Here is a 20,907-nt window from a genome sequence, read left to right on the forward strand (position 1 = left end):
CCAAAACTGGATGCAGTATCTAGATGTGGTCTAATGACGGCTGAGTCAAGGGCATAATCACTTCAGACTACTGGCTCTGATCCTGCCAGTACAGCCTGTGATGCTGGTGCCCTTTCGTGCTGCCAGCGCACACTGCAGGTTCAAGCCCTGCTTCACTTAGCAATAGGACCCCACGTCCTTTCTGGCAGAGCTGCATCCTAGGCAGCCAGGGCCTGGCCTGCTGTGCTGCAGCATCATTCTTCATTCCCAAGTGCAGGACTTTGCGCTTGCCCTTACTGAACTTTGTAACGTTCCCATCCGTGCATTCCTCCAGCCTGACGACGTTCTCCTGAATGGCAACCCTACAATATGCGTTAAGAAAATTCAGAGTAAAGACATCCATCAGCAATTTTGGCACAGATGCAGAGACTTCAGTAGTGTGACCAAAACTGAACTGCTTGCAGAGCTTCAGATGCTGAATCCCTTCAGTATTTCACAGCTTAAGAATGTGGTTTCCTTTGGCAGCCCACAGACACCACCACTGAAACCAGTCTCCAACCTAAACAGTCTACTGGCTGAAGCCCATCTCGTTCTCACATCTCTCTAGCTCATCCCTATAGTGGCTTTACTTGGATGACATTTACTGTTGTCCCATTGTGTTTACTGTTGTCATCTATTTGCTGAGTGTCATCACTGGTGATAATAAAAATGATAGAGGAAGAGCTGAATGTCACTTTCTTCTTTGGCCTGTCCCCTGCTTTCTGAGACATAACTATTGGTCGTATTGGTTTGTCATTCCCTGTTGCTGGTGTATCTTTCACGGTCCTCTGGAATCGCATCAGGCGAAAGCACAGGAGTTGCAAAAGGCATCGTCGAAACTGCAAGAGAGAATAAATAGCATGAATTTTCAACTTCCTAAGCGTGCACTATCATGTACCATCCAGTGAAGACAGCAGTATAGTAAATGACTCAAAATAACAGATTTCTGCATATCTCCACCTTGTCCTGAGTTAGTTTCAGTGCTGTAACAAACATGGTGGCTTTTTAGTAGGCACTTTTTTCCCCTACACCAAAGAGCTGAGTAGGATCACCTGGACAGTAGAGGGCACTGAAATGCAATTTAATATTTTACCAGCAGCAAGACCTGCAAACAGCAATCTGCAAGGAACAAGAAGAGTAGGCTCCAAAATGTGCTATAGGTATTGTTCTCATTTTTGAGTATTCAAAAATCACACGTTTGATTTAGCAGAGGAAGAATATTCTCAGAAACACTTCAGAGGACCATGAAGAGGGAAGGAACAAGGGGAGGAAGGGGATACAAAGCGATGTTTTCTTCCTTTTAAGTAACTCGAAGGTCTAGAATTTTAACAAAAGCATTGAATGTCGCAGATATAGAATAAAATTCCAAAAGTTGGTAACACAGAACTAAAACGTTCCCATTGAATATTGAAGGAACATAAGCCTTTCAGCTAATTAGAAGCTCATTATGATACAGGCAGTCTGATCTATCTTGTGATTAAATAACACAAGGTATTCAGTGAAAGCTCACATCAGTATACAGAACTACAATTCCAGTAGTAGTGCTGTTTAAAATGCTCCAATTTGTCTCTTCTTCACAAAGCAAAGCATTCAAGTATGGGGGTTAAAGGATGCACTCATTCAGTAGTCCATGTCTGCACACATCTAAAGCTAAGATATGATCCTTTGGGGAAATTCTCTGTTTTTACAAGAAACAAGTAGGCAGCTTCCTCTCTTTTCTAATAATCATAACAAAACATGCCTGGAATGTGTGAAGAGGACTTTAAAAAAAAAAAAAAAAATCAATCAAACAAAAAACCCCACCCCACAACAACAAACAGGGCAGGGAGAAACAACCCACATTTTCCCTGAAAAGGGTGTAGAACATGTTTCTCAACAGCCTTCCGTTTAGCTGTGTTCAGGATTATTCTGTATTATCCTGCATGGTCATTGCCTTTGCTTTTCCAGCTATTTCACAAGAAGCTCTCTGACATGCCAGTTTGGAACACGGTTTTGTTATAGGAAATTAATCCTACTCTGACACAGGGAAGGCAATAGGTCCCGCTGTGAAGGGGACCTAGAAAGTTACAAAATGATAGAGGAAACCTAACCTGATGCTATGTGAAAACACAAGAGAATGGTCATATGGAGGCCCTGAAGATTTCAGAGATAACATGGTACTTCTGAGTAGCATGGAAGTGAGAAGGCCCAAGCATGTTAGAACAGGTCAGACAGAAGAAGGATATTATAGAGAAGAACTAGTTTTAGGATTCCTTCTGAGGGCAAAATAACCCAGAAGATGAGCAAAAATGTTATCATTTTGGTCTTAATCTGGCATTAGAGATGAGTGAAAAGCATTTCACAACACATCTCCAATAAGCGTGTTCAGCTGATTTGTTCTTATCCTGGCTATGACTTAATTGGCATCGTTCCTGGTACCAGTTTCATTTGCTTCTGTGTATCAGAACATAAAAAAAAAATTCAGGTTAAACTACTCAGCTTACAAACTCTTATGTACTCATTGTATAAGAAAAAAAAAAAAAAAAAACAAAAAAACCCAAAAACCCCCACCCAACTCTGTTGAAAAATACTCTTTTTGAACATGATTGTTGTTAGCTCCTCATACCCAGGCCAGCTCTGATATTGTGCAGCTGTGTAACGTTGAATCAGCCTGCTGTGAAATGAGCAGTGGGGGAAGAGCTGTGAGATGCCACATTGGGGGCCTCCTGCCTTCACTCAGGAACAGCGTTTAAACTCACCCTTGCCCTCAGTCCTGGCCCGAGCTGCACTGAAGCTATGCCTTTGCCTGGCCACCCATCTGGCTCATTGTCATGGTTTGATGGGGGGGGGGGCGGGGGGGTCTGGTGGCAGGAGAGGGGCTTTGCTCCCTGTGACCGCCCTGGTTTTGGAACCGGGTTAGACTTGGTTCTGGCCACCAGATCAGACTGCCATCCCCCTCGGGGTTGAGCCAATGAGCGCCTCTGCAAATTGCCCTATTTAAGTCGGGACAAAGGAACCGGAAAAGGTGCTTTGCCCAGGAGCAAGAAGAGAAGGGAGGAGGGCACTGCCCCCGCTCCCTGGCTCCCGGCCAGGTGGCTGCCTGCGTCGGGCCAGCGCCGCCCACTGAGGATGGCGGCAGCGGAGCCAGCTGGGGAACTCGGGGGCACCCCACTCCTGGGGTGTCCACTGGGCTGAGTTCACCCGGATAGGACTGAGATCTGACAGAAACAGCCGCATCGACAGCAGGTCAGTGGGGATGGAGCGGGAGGAGGTGTGCCGGAGCCGAGTTTCCCCTGCAGCTGGTGGTGAGATAGCAGGCGGCCCCCTGCAACCAGGACGGCCTCGGTGGAGCAGAGACCCACTCTCAGCCCGGGGAGAGGAGATGCCTGAGCCTGAGGATGGTCGTGTTGGGACGCACGACAAGGCAGAAAGGCATCTGGAGTCTGCGTGACGACCCACGTCGAAGCGAGTGGCTACAGCTCCCTAAGTATCCGAGACTGTGGTAAAGCCCACACTGGGGCAATCTGTGGGGAAGGATTGTTTCCTTTGGGCTGGACTCACACTGGAGAAGTTTGTGGATTTTTCCTCGTGAGTAGGGGATCCACCGGAGCAGGGGAAAAGGGTGTAAGGACTCCTTCTCCTTTAAGAAAGAAGCAGCAGTAACAGCACAGAATGAACTGACCTGCACTCCCCCAGTCCCTGCCCCCTGCGCCGATGGGGGGCGTGGCGGGGGTGGGGGGAAGGAAGGTGTCGGTTTTAAGATCTGGCTTTGTTTCTTTTTATCCTCTCAAGTAACCAGTTTTGTTTCCCTTTGTCCTTTTAAGTAACCATCAATAAATTGTTTTGCTTTAAGAAAGCCCAGTCTGTTTTGCCCGGGACCATGGTTGGTGGGTGCTCCCTCTGTTCTTGTCTCAACCCTCAGTCCCTTTATTATATTTTTCTCCTCTCCACTCTACTGGAGAAGGAGAGACTGTGTGAGTTTTAGTTGCTGGATCGGCCTAAAACCACAACGCTCATCAAACCCACTAACTTGGCTGCCTTGTCCTGGCAGACTGCTGGCTGGTCCGGGCTACTGCCAGGCAACTGCAAGCCAGTGTAGGAAATCACAGAAAGTTCCATCTCTATAATGAGGTAATGAAAACCCATGGAAATCCTTCCAGCAGTCATTCATATTTCTTTAGTCTTTGTCAAGTGATTCTATTAAACTCCAGGTATCTTTAACTTTGTACAGTCTTGGTTTCAGAAGTTGACAATGGGCATGTTATACTTTCAGTTAATGTTCACAGTTATAGTGAAGATATTTTAATGTCTAAATAACTTCACCAACACTGCTTAAGGTGGTGAATCTTCAGAGTACTGATGATTTACAGAAATATGTATACTTTTCCAGTTTCCACAAATTTGACATGCCACTGATAACTCCAAATACTTTCATTCTCTCTTTGCTCTGTAAAGCACTGAAATTAAGTAGTTACCACCATTAAATCAGCAGTTTACTTTTCATAATGAAGACTAAAAGAGCAGACAAATATATACACATTCTTCTCATAGATAAGTATGTCTTCTTAACAGCATATAATTTACCTCCAAAAAAATATTTCACTGTCATCCACATGAGATTCTGGCTTTGAATACTAAAAAGCTCTGAGAAATGCTACTGGTGTCATATTTTTTTGTCAAAATCACCAATTAATCAAGACTGAAATGATCCAAGACCATGTGCTGAATTTTGTAAAGCGTTCACTTAAAAACTTAATGGAAACGTTTTAAGAATATAGTGTTTCACTTTCCTACTTTTATTTTTTTAGCATTGTACACTAGAAATTTAATTCATAACAAATGACAACTCTTTGTTTCCACTTGAGATTAAACAAAAATTTCAAGATGTCTTTTTTTCCCCAATTTTTCTTCCACAACCGAAGAGATAACTACTTTTGTTTGCAATGTTCTTTGGTTTTCATGGCTGAGCTCATGAGCAGTTACGTATCAGGAATGTGTGTTTGTAAAACTTTTCTAGGCTTAAGTAGAACTGGAGTATGGACAATTGTTTCACTCCCTGGTATTTTAACAATCTCGAAACATCTTACTGACATATTTACTTAGCCAAACCCAGTCTAAAATCCTAAACAGACTGTCACTCGTGTTTTTGTGAGCATACTTATTTGAAATACTGCGCTGAGTTGTTCAACCCTTGTGTTGCCGTAATGGCAAAGTCCTCCTAAAAAGCATACTACAGATATTCTGAATTTTGTCTGATGGAGATCTGTTGTCATAAGGGAGTGACTGAGATGAGATTTTCTAGTTGTAATCCCTTTCATGGGTAAATTGTCAGAATTAGACACTTAAATTTTGACACTCCTTCCGCTCCCTTTCATGTGAGTGCTCATGTGTGAATTCAGACATTTAAAAATCCAATTTCTGATGGGGTAGTACTTTAAACACCATCAGGGATTTCAGTTCTACTAGGTCTTTACTATTTATCCTAGCTGTTCTAATATAAAAAAAAAAAAAAAAAAAAAAAAATCTAGGCTTTACCGATTAAAGTAAACCAGATCTAACCTCCACACTGTGAAACAGGCTACTAATTATTCAAATAAGAAAATCTTTAATGTACCTACCTTCCTACTCATGAAGATATAGATGACTGGATTATAAGCAGTGCTTGATTTGGCAAAGAAAGATGGGATGATAGCTACTGTTGGAGTTACAAGGTTGCTATAGCCATATGTTACCAGGAGGGAGACCACTGCATAGGGCATCCAACAAATAAGGAATGTGGAGATCATTAAGAAACACATTTTAGCCACCTTCTTTTCATATTTCAGAAGTTTGATCACTTGAACAGTCTGGAAATCTTCCACACAGCGAAGCTGTAGAAGAAAGAGATAAAATGGTAAAGTAAAATAGCTCTATGTTTTACTTCAAACTGAATAGGCCTAAATTTACTTATACATCACTAATTCACCAATTTAGTTTTAGCAGAATACTAGGCAGCAGGTTCCGAGTGTCATCCAAGTGAGTCATGAAATGAGGAAAAGATGGGACATGTAGATGAACATTCTCTATAACAGTTATCCGTTGTGCCAATACTGTTGACCACAAACTTGAATGGGCCCAGACTAATTACCCACAGAATATGAAACATTAACATAGGTCTTTAGCATCAGAAAGTGTTTAAATGGACTGCATTTAACATGGAAGACTGGTTTAACAGGGCTAATCTCCACTTGGAAGAGATTATGAGAGAAGGCTCAGGGAGACGTTATTGAAGCCTTCCAGTACTTAAAGGGGATCTACAGGAAAGCCAGAGAGGGACTTTTTACAAGGGCATGTAGTGATAGGACAAGGGATAATGGCTTTAAACTGAAGGAGGGTAGATTTAGATTAAATATAAGGAAGAAACTCTTCCATCTGAGGGTGGTGAGGCAGTGGAACAGGTTGCCCAGAGAAGTTGTGGATGCCCCATCCCTAGAAGTGTTCAAGGTCAGGTTGGACGAGGCTTTAAGCAACCTGGTGTAGTGGAGGGTGTCCCTACCCATGGCAGGGGGGTTGGAACTAGATGATCTTTGAAGTCCCTTCCAACCCTAACCATTCTATGATTCTATGATCTTCTCAAAAGCTGCAAAGAGGAGAGAGGGAGCTCCTTAAATGCAAACAGAGTCTTCTTTTCCCCATGTTTCAAGGGAGGATCTGATGTGGATTAGTGAGCATGAGCAGTTCCCTAATCTGCCTCCCAGTAAAACTACACAACAAATAGATCTTGGTAGCTCTAGGATGGTTTTCCTCCAACCTTACATCACTTCTAGTGGTGCTTGATGTGAACATTAAATATTCAAAAGTCTGAATAAGAAGCGAGAATGCAAATTTAGACTCTAATCCAAGCTTAATATACAGCACCAGCAATTTTCACTTAAAATATCACATTAAGAGAAGTCTTTTATTTGAATCAACTTACCATTCTTACTGCATATAGAATATGGCCATAGCAATAGGCCATGATCCCAACAGGTGCTACCAGACAGCTAAGAAAAAAAAGGAGCACAAAGGAGGTATCATTGGGGTCTTTCGACTTCCAGTCCACTGAGCAACCTAATCCATGAATTTCCAGTGTGTATCTGTTCCAGCCCAAAAGAGGTGCTCCAGTCCAGGCTAATGAATAGAGCCAGATGTATGTGATAGCCCGCCAAGACCAAGAGAAGTCAATCACTTTTGCATGGACTACTCGAATGTAGCGTTCATAGGCAAGAACAGTGAGAGTCATAATTGAGACAATTCCTGTAAGAAAAGTAAAAGAAAATCACTTAAATCATTCACAAACATTGCAAATTGGAGTGAAGTCCTCTTGATAAATATTTCCTTTGCTAGCAGGTTACCTCAAAATGAGTTAGTTCATATTATGAATCTAACACCAATAAGTTTTTTGGGTGATACCCCACTACTCACTGACTAGAACAGTATCACTAACTTCAGAACTACTCTGAGTAGGGCGCTGGAATCTGACCCATGATGTAAGATGGCCAAGAAGAAGGACAAGAGAGAAAAAAAAAGAAAAAAGAAAAGAACAGACAAAGGTAATACTTTTTCCTAAACATTACTTCATTAAGCAAGAGAGATCATGCTACAAGATGGGGGCAGGGGGAGGTGTGTGTGTTGTTGGCAATTGCTGTGGGTTTTTTGGTTGTTTTGGGGTTGTTTTTTTGGGGGGGTAGGTTTTTGTTGTTTTTTTTTTTTTTTAAAGAAAAAGCTGCTATTTAAAAATTATATAACTAGTAATAACAAAATGTGTTAGAAACCTAGGGAATTCAGAGTTGAGACTGAGGTCAATGAAAGCTTTCAGCACCTTTAAGTGTGACCAAAATGACTAGGAGAATTCCACCTTCCAAGATTTCCTTTAAGTCTTTTCATTGCAAAGAACAATCATGAAAGTAAAGAGTTATGTTGCTCAAGGAGGCCCATCTGGAAGAGAGATTGGGTCACATTGAGTGACCTCTCCTGTCTTACCACTATAATAAAAATATTATAGTCTTAATTTCAATTATTTGTATACCATCTTCCCTTTCCGTCCACCTCAACCCCACTACACACTTATGAACGTTTTATGAGAGAAGTCACAGATTATTTTCAGCTCTCAGCATTAGCCTATCCAGACACTTTTACAATTTAATGAAGTCAGGGCAAAAGTCAAGGCAATTTTGTCTGGATTGGAATATAAAGATTGCTGTTTCAATGGTCGGTGAAATTTAATGATCAAGAACCAATCTGCTCATCATGCATTTGTCTGTCATCTGAAGCCTGTTATGATTCAGTCATCAAGCTCATATACATAGCCTCTTAAACAACACAGAAGGGTGTATTTCACAGCACTGTGAGGTTATATAAATATCTATATCTAAATTTGTGTACATTTTATCTAGTAAGAAGCATAGGTATTTTGTCACACATATACACAGCATTTCATTTCTTTGAGTACATTCATATTTGGTATAACATGCATTCATACATCTGTGAGAAGGTTAAACAAGCAGATTAGACTGCCAAAAAGAGAATAACCATTATATCCAGCAGAAATCTTCAAAGGATATCACAGATATCTGATCTCACTTTGAAAAAAAGGATAAGCATTGAAGGAAATAAAATAACAATAGCATGCTCAATCACCAGCAACATGGATTTTAGGAAGGCAACTAAAAATAACAAAGTTTAGTTAAACACATAGCCTCTGTGTCAAGGCATTCATCAGCAAAACCAGCATATTATTAACCAAGTACCTCACAGAAGGATACGCTTTAAGATCTTTGTAAGAAAGTTACTTTATCCTGCAAGAATTAGAGGATTCCTTTTTAAGAGAAAGTTTAGAAAGCTTTCTTGATTAACAGGAAGGATTTCTCATTCCAAAGGAAAAAATGCCACATTCTTGTTTTGGCTCTCTAAAATGAAACAATGAACATTTAAAAAAAAAAAAAAAGTACTTTTTTGCCAGTGTTATCTTTAAACCAAAGTAGTAGATATTGCTGGACATGCAGAAGGCAAGGAAGACTACTTTCACAGTTAGTTTTGTATAGTTTTGTGAGTTTTCTTGTATATGTTTTCTTCTTCTCCTTGCCATAGGAATTTTGTTTCTACGGCTTGAAAGAGAAATTGGACTAGCAAATGTGGACCAAAGGGTTTCCACAACACTTAAGGTTTGTTCCATTGGTTGGTGGTTTTTTTAATAAAGTTGATAGGAAGCCCTTCATGCTCTTTTTCAGGACCTAACATACTGAAAATTAACTGAAGAATGTGGATCTAAGCAAGACCTTAGCAGGAGTTAGAAAATAATTACAGAATTATATAGGCATTCTTGTATGCTTATACTAATTCAGGTAAATACTTTATACAATTAAATGCTGTCTCCTTCTTGAACCTAAGGTAAAGGCAAGAAATTCACTTCCCATTTCCCTGTGCCCAAAGACTAGGAATTACAAAATTTTACCTGATGGTTCTTAAAATCATCCACAGACATGTTTATGGAGGAAATTCACATCACTCAACTGTAGCCTCAGTTTGCTCACATGGTGCACTGAGGCTTTGTCCCAGATAAAAAGACCGGCTCCTCGGGATGATGAATCAAAACTCCTAAAATAACCTTTTGCTCTTTACCACCTTCCTTCTCTCTCACTAGAAGCTCAGGGAAACCAGGTGAATAAATAAGGTACTTACAATGGTATTCAATGACTAATGTCCTTGTATGCTCTTAAATATTTCCCATCATTTTCTACACAAGTACTGAATTCTGGCCATGACGAAGTAATCAAAAGCACACATGCTTGGCTGAAAGTACAGGTGTTCAGAAGCAATTACTGAGTCCTTGACATTTTCAAGGAAGTCATTGGAAGCTCAATATCTCTAAAGTTTTGTACTTACACATAGATCTTCAAACAGTTTTAGCTCAAGCCCCTTTCAGTCTGAAACCAGTGGTCTTTAAATGGATACCTCAGTTTTCTACCCAAACTGTAAAAGGGAGCTTGGTTAGCCTGTTGCACAGTATGTACTGAAAAGCAAATCCCTTTTCTCTTGATATTCAGGAAGTGCCTGACAGTGTGCAGGCATGAGGCAAGAAATGCAGGTCACAGCATGTTACAGTAAATTCCTCTCTGATGCAGGATCTGAACAAGGTCATATCTGAAAGAGCAGAGGTTGAAGTAGTTAACCACAAAAACAGAAATTTGAAACAAAATGTCCTTGCAGGATAAAACAAAGCATAGGGTCTAAAAAAGTCCCTCATGCTGTGGAGTCATGGATGCCTGTGTATTTGTGGTAGACCTGTAAGAATAGGAATACTGAGATCTGCCCTATGGAGATGAGTTTTAAAATGTGTATTAGAAACAGAAAGTCCATAACTAGGGTAAAATCCACATTCATTCCGGTGGAGGGTGCTGTAGATAATGCTGTTTAAGAGTCATTTAGGTTAAAAATCATAAAATCATGGAACGGTTAAAGTTGGAAGGGACCTCAAAGATCACCTAGTTCCAACGCCCTGCCATGGGCAAGGACATCCTCCACTACACTAGGTTGCTCAAAGCCTCATCCAACCTGGCCTTGAACACTTCCAGGGATGGAGCAGCCACAACTTCTCTACGCAACCTGTTCCGGTGCCTCACCACCCTCAGATGGAAGAATTTCTTCCTTATATCTAATCTAAATCTCCCCTCTTTCAGTTTAAAGCCATTGCCCCTTGTCCTATCACCATATACCCTTGTAAAAAGTCCCTCTCCAGCTTTCCTGTAGGCCCCTTTCAGGTACTGGAAAACTGCTATAAGATCACCTCGGAGCCTTCTCTTCTCCAGACTGAGCAGATCTATTTTTAAATTTGAGGAAAAATAATGGTCTTATTTGTTATAGCCTTCTTTTTTCTACTCATCAAACTTCAAGGCAAATTCAAGCAGCAGTGGTATGGTATTAATTTCACTGCTTCCAGACAGAGTTGGGCATTCAGATCAGAAATTACAAAAAACTTGGAAGTTTGTTTCTACTGTAAAAACCAATAAATTCATGATGTTAATCTCAGTTAGCTAATTCAGGTTAAAACAGAAGTAAAAACCAAGTGTTAATTTGTATTAGCAACTGGAATTCTACACTACAGACAAGTGTTGAAAACAATAACAAGAGTGAAAAAGATAACTTCTTGTTATGGATTTCATGAATCAAAATATGGGGTGTTTTTAATTATTTTTTTCCAGTATGGATTAATTATTAACACCGATTTCTCAATGTTGACACTAGCTTTGATGTCAAGCTTCCAAACGATCCAGAACTTTTAACACTAAAGAACAAGTGTAAATGTTCTTTAACTACTCATATGCTAAATAAAGCACAGAGGCTGGTAAGCACATACCTGGTGACACTGCGGTAACTATCCCTGGTATTGATGGTACCACGCCACGAAATTAAGCAGTTTATGAGACTCCATATCCTGTGAAGTTGAGGGTCTCTGAGGCAGGGGAGGAAGGGGAAGGTGGTGGTTGTGTCTTGTCCTCGACGCCATCTCATGATGAATGGTTGCATACATCTGATATTTAGCTTTATCCTGGCTAAATCAGCAGACTTTGCATATTCTCTTTCACATGCGACACTCTAGTCTGGATCATCTCTCTGCAGTGCCAGGTTCTGAGTATTTCACATGTTAAGCAGATGGAATATCCTTCAGCTACATAATGTTTGGCTTGACGCCACAATTTGCCCATAGCACTGAGCTGGTGCTTTGTGCGTGGCACCATATCCTTGTGGAGCAGCTGGAGTTGACTCCCAAAATTTTTAGCTGACACAGCAGGAAAAGAAAAGGAACCCTACACATAGTATTACCTAGAGTAGACACACATACACAAAAAATCTCACATAATCTCTGATGTCTAGTTTCAAAGCCATCCCTGTCATATCTCTCCACTTACCTGAGCCTGACTTGTCCTCTATATTCCTCCATCTTTGCTATTTCTTTTTCAGTCCTGCTGCCTATGAACATCTTCTTTCATATCACACATTTTAGTGGGAAAGGATGGGATGGCAGTACGAAGTACAACTACTGATTTTCTTCTTTGCGTGCTCAGAAATCAAATTGAAAGGTAAGTCTACGGCCACAAAAGATCTGTAGTCACAGCTATCACTAAAAAAGTGAGAACACAGCCCACTGGTGCAAGGATAACGAAACTTGAAGCATCTAATACATATGCTGATTGAGATATCTGTCACTACTTCTACATGACTCTTTCTGGTGCCAATTCTTTCAAATAAATCAGTCTACTACAGCCCCTATGAAGCAATCATGAATCTTTGATTTCAAGCAATTTTAAGCTACAGAGGACTGCATAATCTCCTTCCCACCCCCACCAATCAAAATATATTGATTTTGGGTCACTTTTGGTTGGCTGGTAAGCAGCAGACCGTAATGTCCAGTGTAACACAGGACGTAACGATGTTACTTGATTTAAGCCAAATCTTGGCAGAGATTTGCCAAGAGCACACAGACGCAAGGCTTCTTGTGCTGTCCCCACAGCAGTGCAGTGCTTTGCATAAAGCCGTACACTTTGGTGGCAGTTCTCATCTGGAAAAGCCTCACCTTTTTCAGCCCACTACATATCCATATTATTCATGTTCTTACACTGCTTCCAACTGCCTCATATGTGATTTATGGATGTGGATGGCTCCATTCATTTTCCATATACAGTTCAGTTTTTACTGCCTAGCAGAAAGCGCTGAATTTTACTTCCTCCACACCCCCCAAGCAGCTTTTCTGGAAATGATTTAGATTTCATTCTGAGCAAGCTGCATAGTTTAATATGATGAAATATGTGTTGATAAAAAAAAAAAGAAAAGGCTGCTACAGAAAGCCATTATGGTTATTGCTTGGATATTAGCTCCTGAAACGAGAACCTGTAGTTTCCTTCAAGCAAGGCAGAAGCAAATGTGAGAATTCATTATTTTGACATTCTTATCAAAAAATATGCATCTCAAAACAATTTTTAGTTTTTACTTGAAACAAATTTTGTTATTCTTAAAGCTTCTTGAGATTTATGTATTTTGATTTAAGACTAAGGCCTAATTCTGAGGGTTGATTTACTGTAATAGCAAATCAGTCTTTCTGACTCTTTCTGAAAGTCTTGACTGCTCAGTGTTTATAAATAATGCTTGTCTGATTACAGATTTGCATCTCAGTGAATGCTCCTCCCTGTGAGTATTGATTATAAACACTCTTTGTGTTTAGAAACTATAGATGCTAGTTTTAGCTGCGATTTAAATCTGAGCAATTACCCTAGCACGAATGGGGTCATTCTTATTTACACTGCATAGTCAAATGTAGCAAAAGTGTCCACTTACTTAAACTAGGGGCATGCAATTCTATGGTGCAGCTCTTCTCCAGTAGCCAGCCACTGAGAATCAGAGATGAATGATAAGCTATTTCTTGTTGTTTGGGGTTTTTTTTGAAATTAAATTCTCTTTCTTTCCTCTCATTATTTTCTCCATGAAATACTGCATTTGGTATAGGTTTGATTATGTCTTATGTGATATTCTACTTCTTCTGTACTCTGGGTTTTTCCAGGAGTCATATTAGTCTTGACGTATCGTGAAATATTTCAAGCTGCAGTGTCGATCATCAGGGAGAAGAGTGCAAATGACATCTACGGTGTATCGTCCCATATGATGTGCGTATTCGGACTTTATAATCCCAAATTAGGACAAAATAATGTAGTGCCCCTCAGAAGTGTTAGTTTCAACTAGTTTCAACAACTACAATTGCTTCAGCTCTCTCCATGCAATACAAAACTTAATTGCATTGTTTGCCACACTGTCCCCCCAAAACATGGCTTGTAATTTGGACAGAGCAGGTATCAGATATGTATTCCTGAAGAATGAGCATCTCTAGAGAGCAACTACAGCATAATGTAGCAAATGAGATTAAACTCAGACAGATCAAGACTTCTGTCAAAGGGCATATTATTTTCCACATCAATTAATCCTTGACCTATATCCAAGTGCTGAATTACTATTCTGCATACCTAATCAGAGTGGAAAGCTGCTCTTCTGCAACCTCTCCTCACTTCCCTCACATTTGAAAAGGTAAAGAGCAGCAATTGAGTAGAAGCAACTTCTTGTCTGTGGCATGACAAGGTGCTACTGCACTCTCTAGTTTTGTATTACTTAATATATAACTAATCTATTTGAATTCAGCAATTAAGTATTACAATGTTTTAAGTGACAGCTATGTATGACTTCTAATTTTCCAACAAATTTTAGCATCCACAATCAAATCTAGGTAGATGAAAATCACTTCTAGACACAACAGACTTCAAGTAGGTTTTATATACACCTCTCATAGAACTACAGTGGAATCAATCACCTCTTCCACGTTCAATCCTGTAAGTGATTAATTCACTTAAAAAAAAAAGCTAAAGCTGAAAGCATACTGATTGAGTCTCCAGCTGTCTGTAACACAAGATCCTAAAACTGCCTGCTTTTAGTGAGATTAAATCAGTGCATATATCATAATTGGTAATGCAAGAGGGTAGCACAGGGCATCATCCTTCCTGCGTATAGAAAAGAACCTTAGGTGAGGTAGCTAACAATTATATACAGATAAATTATTTTGCTTTGTTTTAAAATAGGCTGTAACTGAAGCCAGGTCCACAGGACAGTCTCCGGCAATTAATTAATCCTTACTTCAGTATTGGAGGGGTGGCGGTGCAAAATCAGTTTGCCTTAAAACAAATACATAAAATATTCTTTCATAGTCGTACTCTTTATTTTTTCCTCAGCAAACAAATTCTCCCTCAGTTGTACATTCTGGAGCTTTTCACAGGAAAGTATAGTCTATAAAACTGCTTACAAATTTTCACATCCTCCAGTTCGCATTCCTGGAAGGGGGTGTGTACCTGGATCTCAACATTTACTTGGTACCTCATCAAAGTGTAGGTACTATGTACCAATGTTGACTCGTCCAGAAGGGTCATAATACTTTCAGTTAATTAGACATTAAAAGCTGGAAGTGTCTATTTTTACCCTTACAAGAATCACTTTTGTTAAGAAAAACAGAGGTCTCTAATCTCACTTTAGTAACACTAACCTTTCAATCACAAACAAACTGTTTGTCATTTAATTATATAAAGCCTATCCCAGAGTACACCCTTACTATGCAATCTTCTGTCAAGAGACTGCCCCAGATAAATTATTTTTGTTCTTTTTCCTCAAGACCATTCCTGTTATCAATCAGTTTTTCCACTCTTTTCTTCCCTTGCCAATTAAACATATTAGAAAGTGTTAGAACGATACTACTGGCAGACAGTTTAGGTGTCATTACTTATAGCTGAAACGATTTATGCTTGAGATGTAAGTATGTACATTCCACATGATCAGACCTGCTTACTTCTGAACCCTCGGGGCCTAATCCCATGTACAGAAGACATTAAAGAAGACATCCACTGCCTGTGGATAGGCAGGATACAAACTTCTCTCGTGCACATCAAGTTCTGCAACAGTTGCTGTCATTTAAAAAAAAATAAAAAAATAAAATAAAATCTAGTTTCTCTGTGAAAAGCCAGCAGAGGCACATAAAGATTAATATGCTCTGAGCCTGCATTCCACAACTAAACAAATTCTTGCTTCAGGTAAGAGGGTATCTTTCTCTGTTAACAAAGGCATTTGGGTATGTTTAGCTGCCAGGTCTCCTCTCTAGCAATTATACCCAAAAACCTATGCTCTCAGTGATAGACAGTAAACCTCCCAGGTACGACTTGTATTACTAAATCAGTTAAAGGGATTACACAAATTTCTACTACTTGCAGCTTGGTTGACTACTGACAGGGAAAGAGTTACAAGGTTTTACATAAAGAGAGGGTGGCAGGCTCTGTGGGACCAGCATAAAGTTGACTGCACACCGCCATGGAAAGGTGACACAAATGGTTTAAATACATCACTTGATTGAAGTAGCTATCATATTCCATCAGTATACACCACCTACTAAAAAAATAAATACTGGAACTCAGTATAACTAAATTAAATGGGGATTAACGAAATCATCGAGGCTTAGACCAAGACTTGTCAGTTAGTCAGCTGATCTACATCATTTTCCCCACACCAGTATATGGAGCACTGAGAATGCCTTTGTAATGGCAAAGAGAAGTTCTTTTCATGGCCTCTGTTATGAAGACATACATACCTAAACTGTATCTTGACTTCAGAATCTAATGAGTAAAAGAAAATAGGGACTGTTACTTGTGTGATAAGGACAGATGTTCAGCAGTCAAAATGATCAGTTTCACTCTCTAGCAAGCAGATCTCTGCATGTTCTAAAGGCTCAGTGAAAAGCTTTCAAGTCCCAGAAAAAATAGCCAGCAGTAGCACGGACCACAAGTCCTGAGCTGTACAATGCAACACAAGAAGCAGATATTACTATGTGGGCTTGCCTAATGATGAAGTTATGATAATGCAAAAATAGACTATAGCAAGGAACACGAAAACCAGCCATTTATACCTAGACAGCCAATCTGTAGTTCTGTTGCCTTCTTCTCAACCAAAAACTTTCAGAATGTGAAAGTCTGCTTACAGTGTCTAAGTTGAGGATCTTGTGTGCCTCCAAACTGCTAGACCAGCTGATAAAATAAGAAGCACTTTTACATAAGAAATTTTCAGATTCTCCAACCCAAAATTCCTGGGAGGAGCATGGAGAGGGCTCTTGTTGTTGTTGTTGGGGGGGGAAAGTTGCCATTGTTCCATAACATAGACTTGGTGAAATGCAGATGCTACCAGTTTATTTCAGCACATATTCCACCTACGTATTTAATCATATTGGCTTTCAAAACAATGTGAGAAAAAAACCCGTAATAACACACGTGGTAATTAAAAATAAAGCTACATGATCATGTTTTTCAAAATGATTCTTGATTAACTACAATAACCTGAAAGAATCTGATTTTCAAAATTTTTTGAGAATTAACTCTGAATTTAAAGTGAAAATACTATTTAAAAAAAAAAACAGCTTTAATCACATGTCCCAAACTTGTTTACTGTCAGAGGATCCTCTCATTTATAAGTCAACAAATGTGAAAGACAGCTTACACTGAGTACTTGGGCTTAGAGGCTGTTCTTCCAAGAAAAAAAGTTACATAAGGATTCTCTTATTTGAAAAAGATTGAAGAGCCTTTGGACCTGAAGGGCTGGTACAGAAAGCTCACATAGCAATGTCTAAGTTCATACTCAAGAATGTAATCTCATAGCTGTAAACAAACAGGTTTTGTTCATTTAATGTAAAATGAGCTGGACTGGGTCCAATCCCAGCAAATACTCAGAGACGTAAAGTAATCTCACAATATCTATTATGATTTAATAGACTCCATATCCATGATATCAGAACTACCTTCACTTTATTCTAGAAAAGTCTTTATTAGGTCACTCTGGTTTACTGAGAGATTGAAAACTGTAAAGCTGTAACTACTCTGCTTAGTTAACGAGGATCTCATTTTTAAAAGCTGCCAATTCTTTATGTCCTCTGATCAATGAATGTACTTTTTATTCCCAAAAGTTTGGGAGGAGGGGGAAGAAGTATCACTCTTTAAGAATTGCTGCTATGTAATATACATACAAGACTTCGTTACATTACCTTCCCCACTACCCACCCCCCAAGATAAAAGATGACTTGGGCTTTTATATACAAGAGAAATGTTAATCTGAATAAAAATCTTTGATAGGTATCTTCACCACCTCCAGAAAAGAAGAAAAAAAAAAACAAAACAAAACGCACCACCAACCTTCAAATCACTGCTCTCTCCATAGACATGTTACAAAATGAAAACTGAAGCTGGCAATAATCCAGATGGCAAACAAAGTGTGATGCTACCTGCAGGGCATAGTTTCTTTTGCCCCTCAGTATTGACATGCCCCTGCTACCCTACTTACTTAGGTGGGGAACCACTTATTTTTACGAACAGAAAAAAACAATCTTTCTATAATTCTTCCCATTGAAATGCACTATGGAAGAGGAAAATAGTATGACCAAGAACAAGAAGATGTAATTTTGCAAACCAGTGATGCTAGCTGAACCACTCTGTAGACAAGGCCCATGAATTTGCCTACATTTTCCTAGGAACAAGTTTATTTAATGAAGGGATGCAGGAAAGCAACAACACTGAAAACACAGTGACAAATTATGTAGCACACCTCAAAAAAAAATCCAGAAGTAAAAAAAAAAAAAAAAATCACAGGTGATCAAGCCTTGTGCTTGCCAATTTATCTCTCACTGTTTCTGTTTGTTCCATCTTTGGAAGATGGTAAGAGATGATTATAGTCTGGTGTTTATATTACTTCTCCTACGCATCTTATTTTTTGACCCTACAGACAAAACGCCTTCATCATATAAGGGATAAACAGAGGAACAGAACTATACTTCACTTCTCCTGTGCAAGCTTAATGTTCAGCTGCCTAGCAGAACCCAGGTGACAGACGCTTGAGTTTCTCAACCATTTGAACTGGGTGAGCGATATAGGCAGCCTCATTTTAAATGGGTTCTTTAGTACTTTCCCTGATAACAATAGGAAACCACAGACGTCCAATATCAAACCTTGCAAAAACATCTAACTACATCCTGCATCCACCACAGCTTCAAAGACAAAAGATTTTTGCTGTGCTAGGCAGCAGCAGTCAAATCAATCATGAGGAACCAGACACCTTCCTCCCAGCAGCCCACCAAAGGCATACTGTGGCACCATGCTAAACAAGGATTTAGTCAGGAAAGCTGAAAAGCTTATTAAAAACGTTAATTTGCCTTATCAAAGCAAATTTTCAGTGCGCACGCGTTGTGTGTGTGCACGCACTGTAATCCACCTCTAATTTATAGACCTCTACCAGAAAAGAGGATCTGATGTGAGCTTTAAATTTGGCTACCGATTAGCCAAATACTTACTTTCACCATTAGAAACATGATCCTGTTCTTTTACAGCATCCTTTGTCAGGAAAAACAAAGCCATATTTCTTTTAACAGACTGCACATAGAAACCTGGACTGCATCCTGTTCTTCTGCAGGCTTCTACAAAGGATATGTGTGAATTTCAAGAAATAAAACAGTAAAGAGCTTACAGTTTTTAGAAATGGAAATAGCGGAAGTACTCCTTCTGCAGTGCTAAAAAATCCCATTTCACAGGAATCGGTGGTTTCCCAAACACCAACTGTGACACTGTTACAACTGAAAGGTGGTACTTGAATTTCACACATGGATAAAGAAATTCAAGGCATTGCCACGTGCTGGATAGCGCTATATAGACACGTCCCGACAGGGGGAGGCTGCACCCCTCGGGGCAGGGGAGCACTGCCACGGGACGCGGCCGGGTTTCCACCTGTTCCTGACCCTAGAGCCAGAGTCGTGCGCGCTCCTTATCCACAGATTGCGGCGTTTCCTCATATAAACTACAACCTCGTGTGCTCATAAAGTCTGCGCAACACTCAGCTGACTCGGAGACCCCCTTCAGCAACACCGCTCTCTTCTCCCCCAAGTTTCCCGTCACACCAGCGAGGGCGGGAAGCCGAAAAAATAGATTCCCTATGAATTTGCTTTTCGCTCCGGATCGGTTTCCTCAGTTTCTTATCATAACTCTGCCGTTCGGCGCCGCCGGGAGGGGGACCCCCAACCTCGGCCCCTGCGAGCCGCCACGGCGGCGACTACTCGCCCGCCCGGCCCCGGCTCTCCCGGCACGGAGAGCGCCTGCTCCCGCCCCGTCGAGGCGCCGTGCACCCCGCCAGGGAGGGAAGGCGGGCGGGCTGCGCTAACTGAAACGGGACGAAGGGCTGATGAAGGAACGAAACTCCAGGGACGAAGCGGTGAGGGACGCGGCGGTCGCTTGAGGGAGGACGGGGAGGCGACGGGCAGGGCGGGGGTACATGACGGCTGGGGACAGGTGGGGAGGGTGGACGTGACGGCTGGGAACAGGTGTGGAGGGGGGACGGGCCGCGGGACCCCTGGGGAAAGCAGGAGGGTCCCTGGGGAAAGCAAGGGGAGCGAGGGCACCTGAGAGGAGGGACCCAGCGGGACGGGGAGGGACAGGAGGCGACCGCGGCCCCATCACCCACCGAAGAGGCTGTTGCTGAAGCCGTCCCAGACGCAGCCGGCAGCGTCCCACACCCAGCGGCTTCTGAGGCAGGACATGAAGGTAAGGCTCACGCCGAACACGGACACCAGCAGGTCGCTGAAGCTGATGTTGACGAGGAAGAGGTTGGTGGGCGTGCGGAGCCGCTTGAACTTGTAGTAGAGCACCAGCACCAGCAAGTTGTTGCACAAGCCCAGCATGCCGATGGTGGCGACGAGCAGCGCCAGCAGCTCGTAAGTGCCGGCGCTGAAGAGAGGCGGCTCGCCCGGCACCTCCTGCTCCGCCGCCGCGGGCTCCGGGCGGCTCGTCGTGCCCGTGCTGTTCCCCGAGTGCATGGCTCACGGCTTGCCGCTCATAGCCCGCCGGGGCTCGGCCGCAGCGAGGCTAAGCCTCTCCATCCGCTCCCAGCCTCGCAGAACGCGAACGAGGGGGCGAGGAGGAGGAGCCCCCTCCGCCTTCCCGCCCACGGAGGGCGCGCCCTCGGGTGGCTTCGCCCCTGCCTGCCCTGGGGCGGGCGCTGCCCCCGCCGGCGGTCGGAGCGGTCCTCCCGGCGGCAGGAACCCTGCGAGCGCGTTCTTGCCGCCGCATAACGCCTGTGCGGGTGCCGCATGGCTCCTTCTCAAAAAATACCTCACCTCGCCCTCTCGCTTGCTGCGATGAGCAGCCTGGTCATGACTGGGATGCAGCTGTATCCCCCTCTTCGTTAAAATCCTCCGCGCGTTTTGCCTGGGTACGGGTGCCTGCAGCAGTGCTTCCCTTCCGGGAGCCGCGTTGGGGCAGGCCGCCTCAGCACCGGGGGAAGAGGTAG

The 20,907-nt window shown here is 41.8% G+C and overlaps 1 protein-coding gene across 1 annotated transcript; it reads right to left on the reverse strand.

The window, feature by feature from the left end:
* Positions 1–593: 593 nt before the first annotated feature.
* OPN3 (opsin 3) lies at positions 594–20,434 on the reverse strand. Its single transcript, XM_086627847.1, has 4 exons — positions 20,083–20,434; positions 6,953–7,272; positions 5,616–5,867; positions 594–857 (listed from the first exon to the last, which is right to left on the reverse strand). Exons 1-4 carry the CDS (start codon positions 20,432–20,434, stop codon positions 594–596), a joined length of 1,188 nt encoding a protein of 395 aa, XP_086483973.1.
* Between the last annotated feature and the right edge of the window lie 473 nt (positions 20,435–20,907).

This window comes from Tauraco erythrolophus, chromosome 2 (genome assembly GCF_009769465.1).
Source record: "Tauraco erythrolophus isolate bTauEry1 chromosome 2, bTauEry1.pri, whole genome shotgun sequence".
Taxonomy (NCBI): Eukaryota; Metazoa; Chordata; class Aves; order Musophagiformes; family Musophagidae; genus Tauraco; species Tauraco erythrolophus.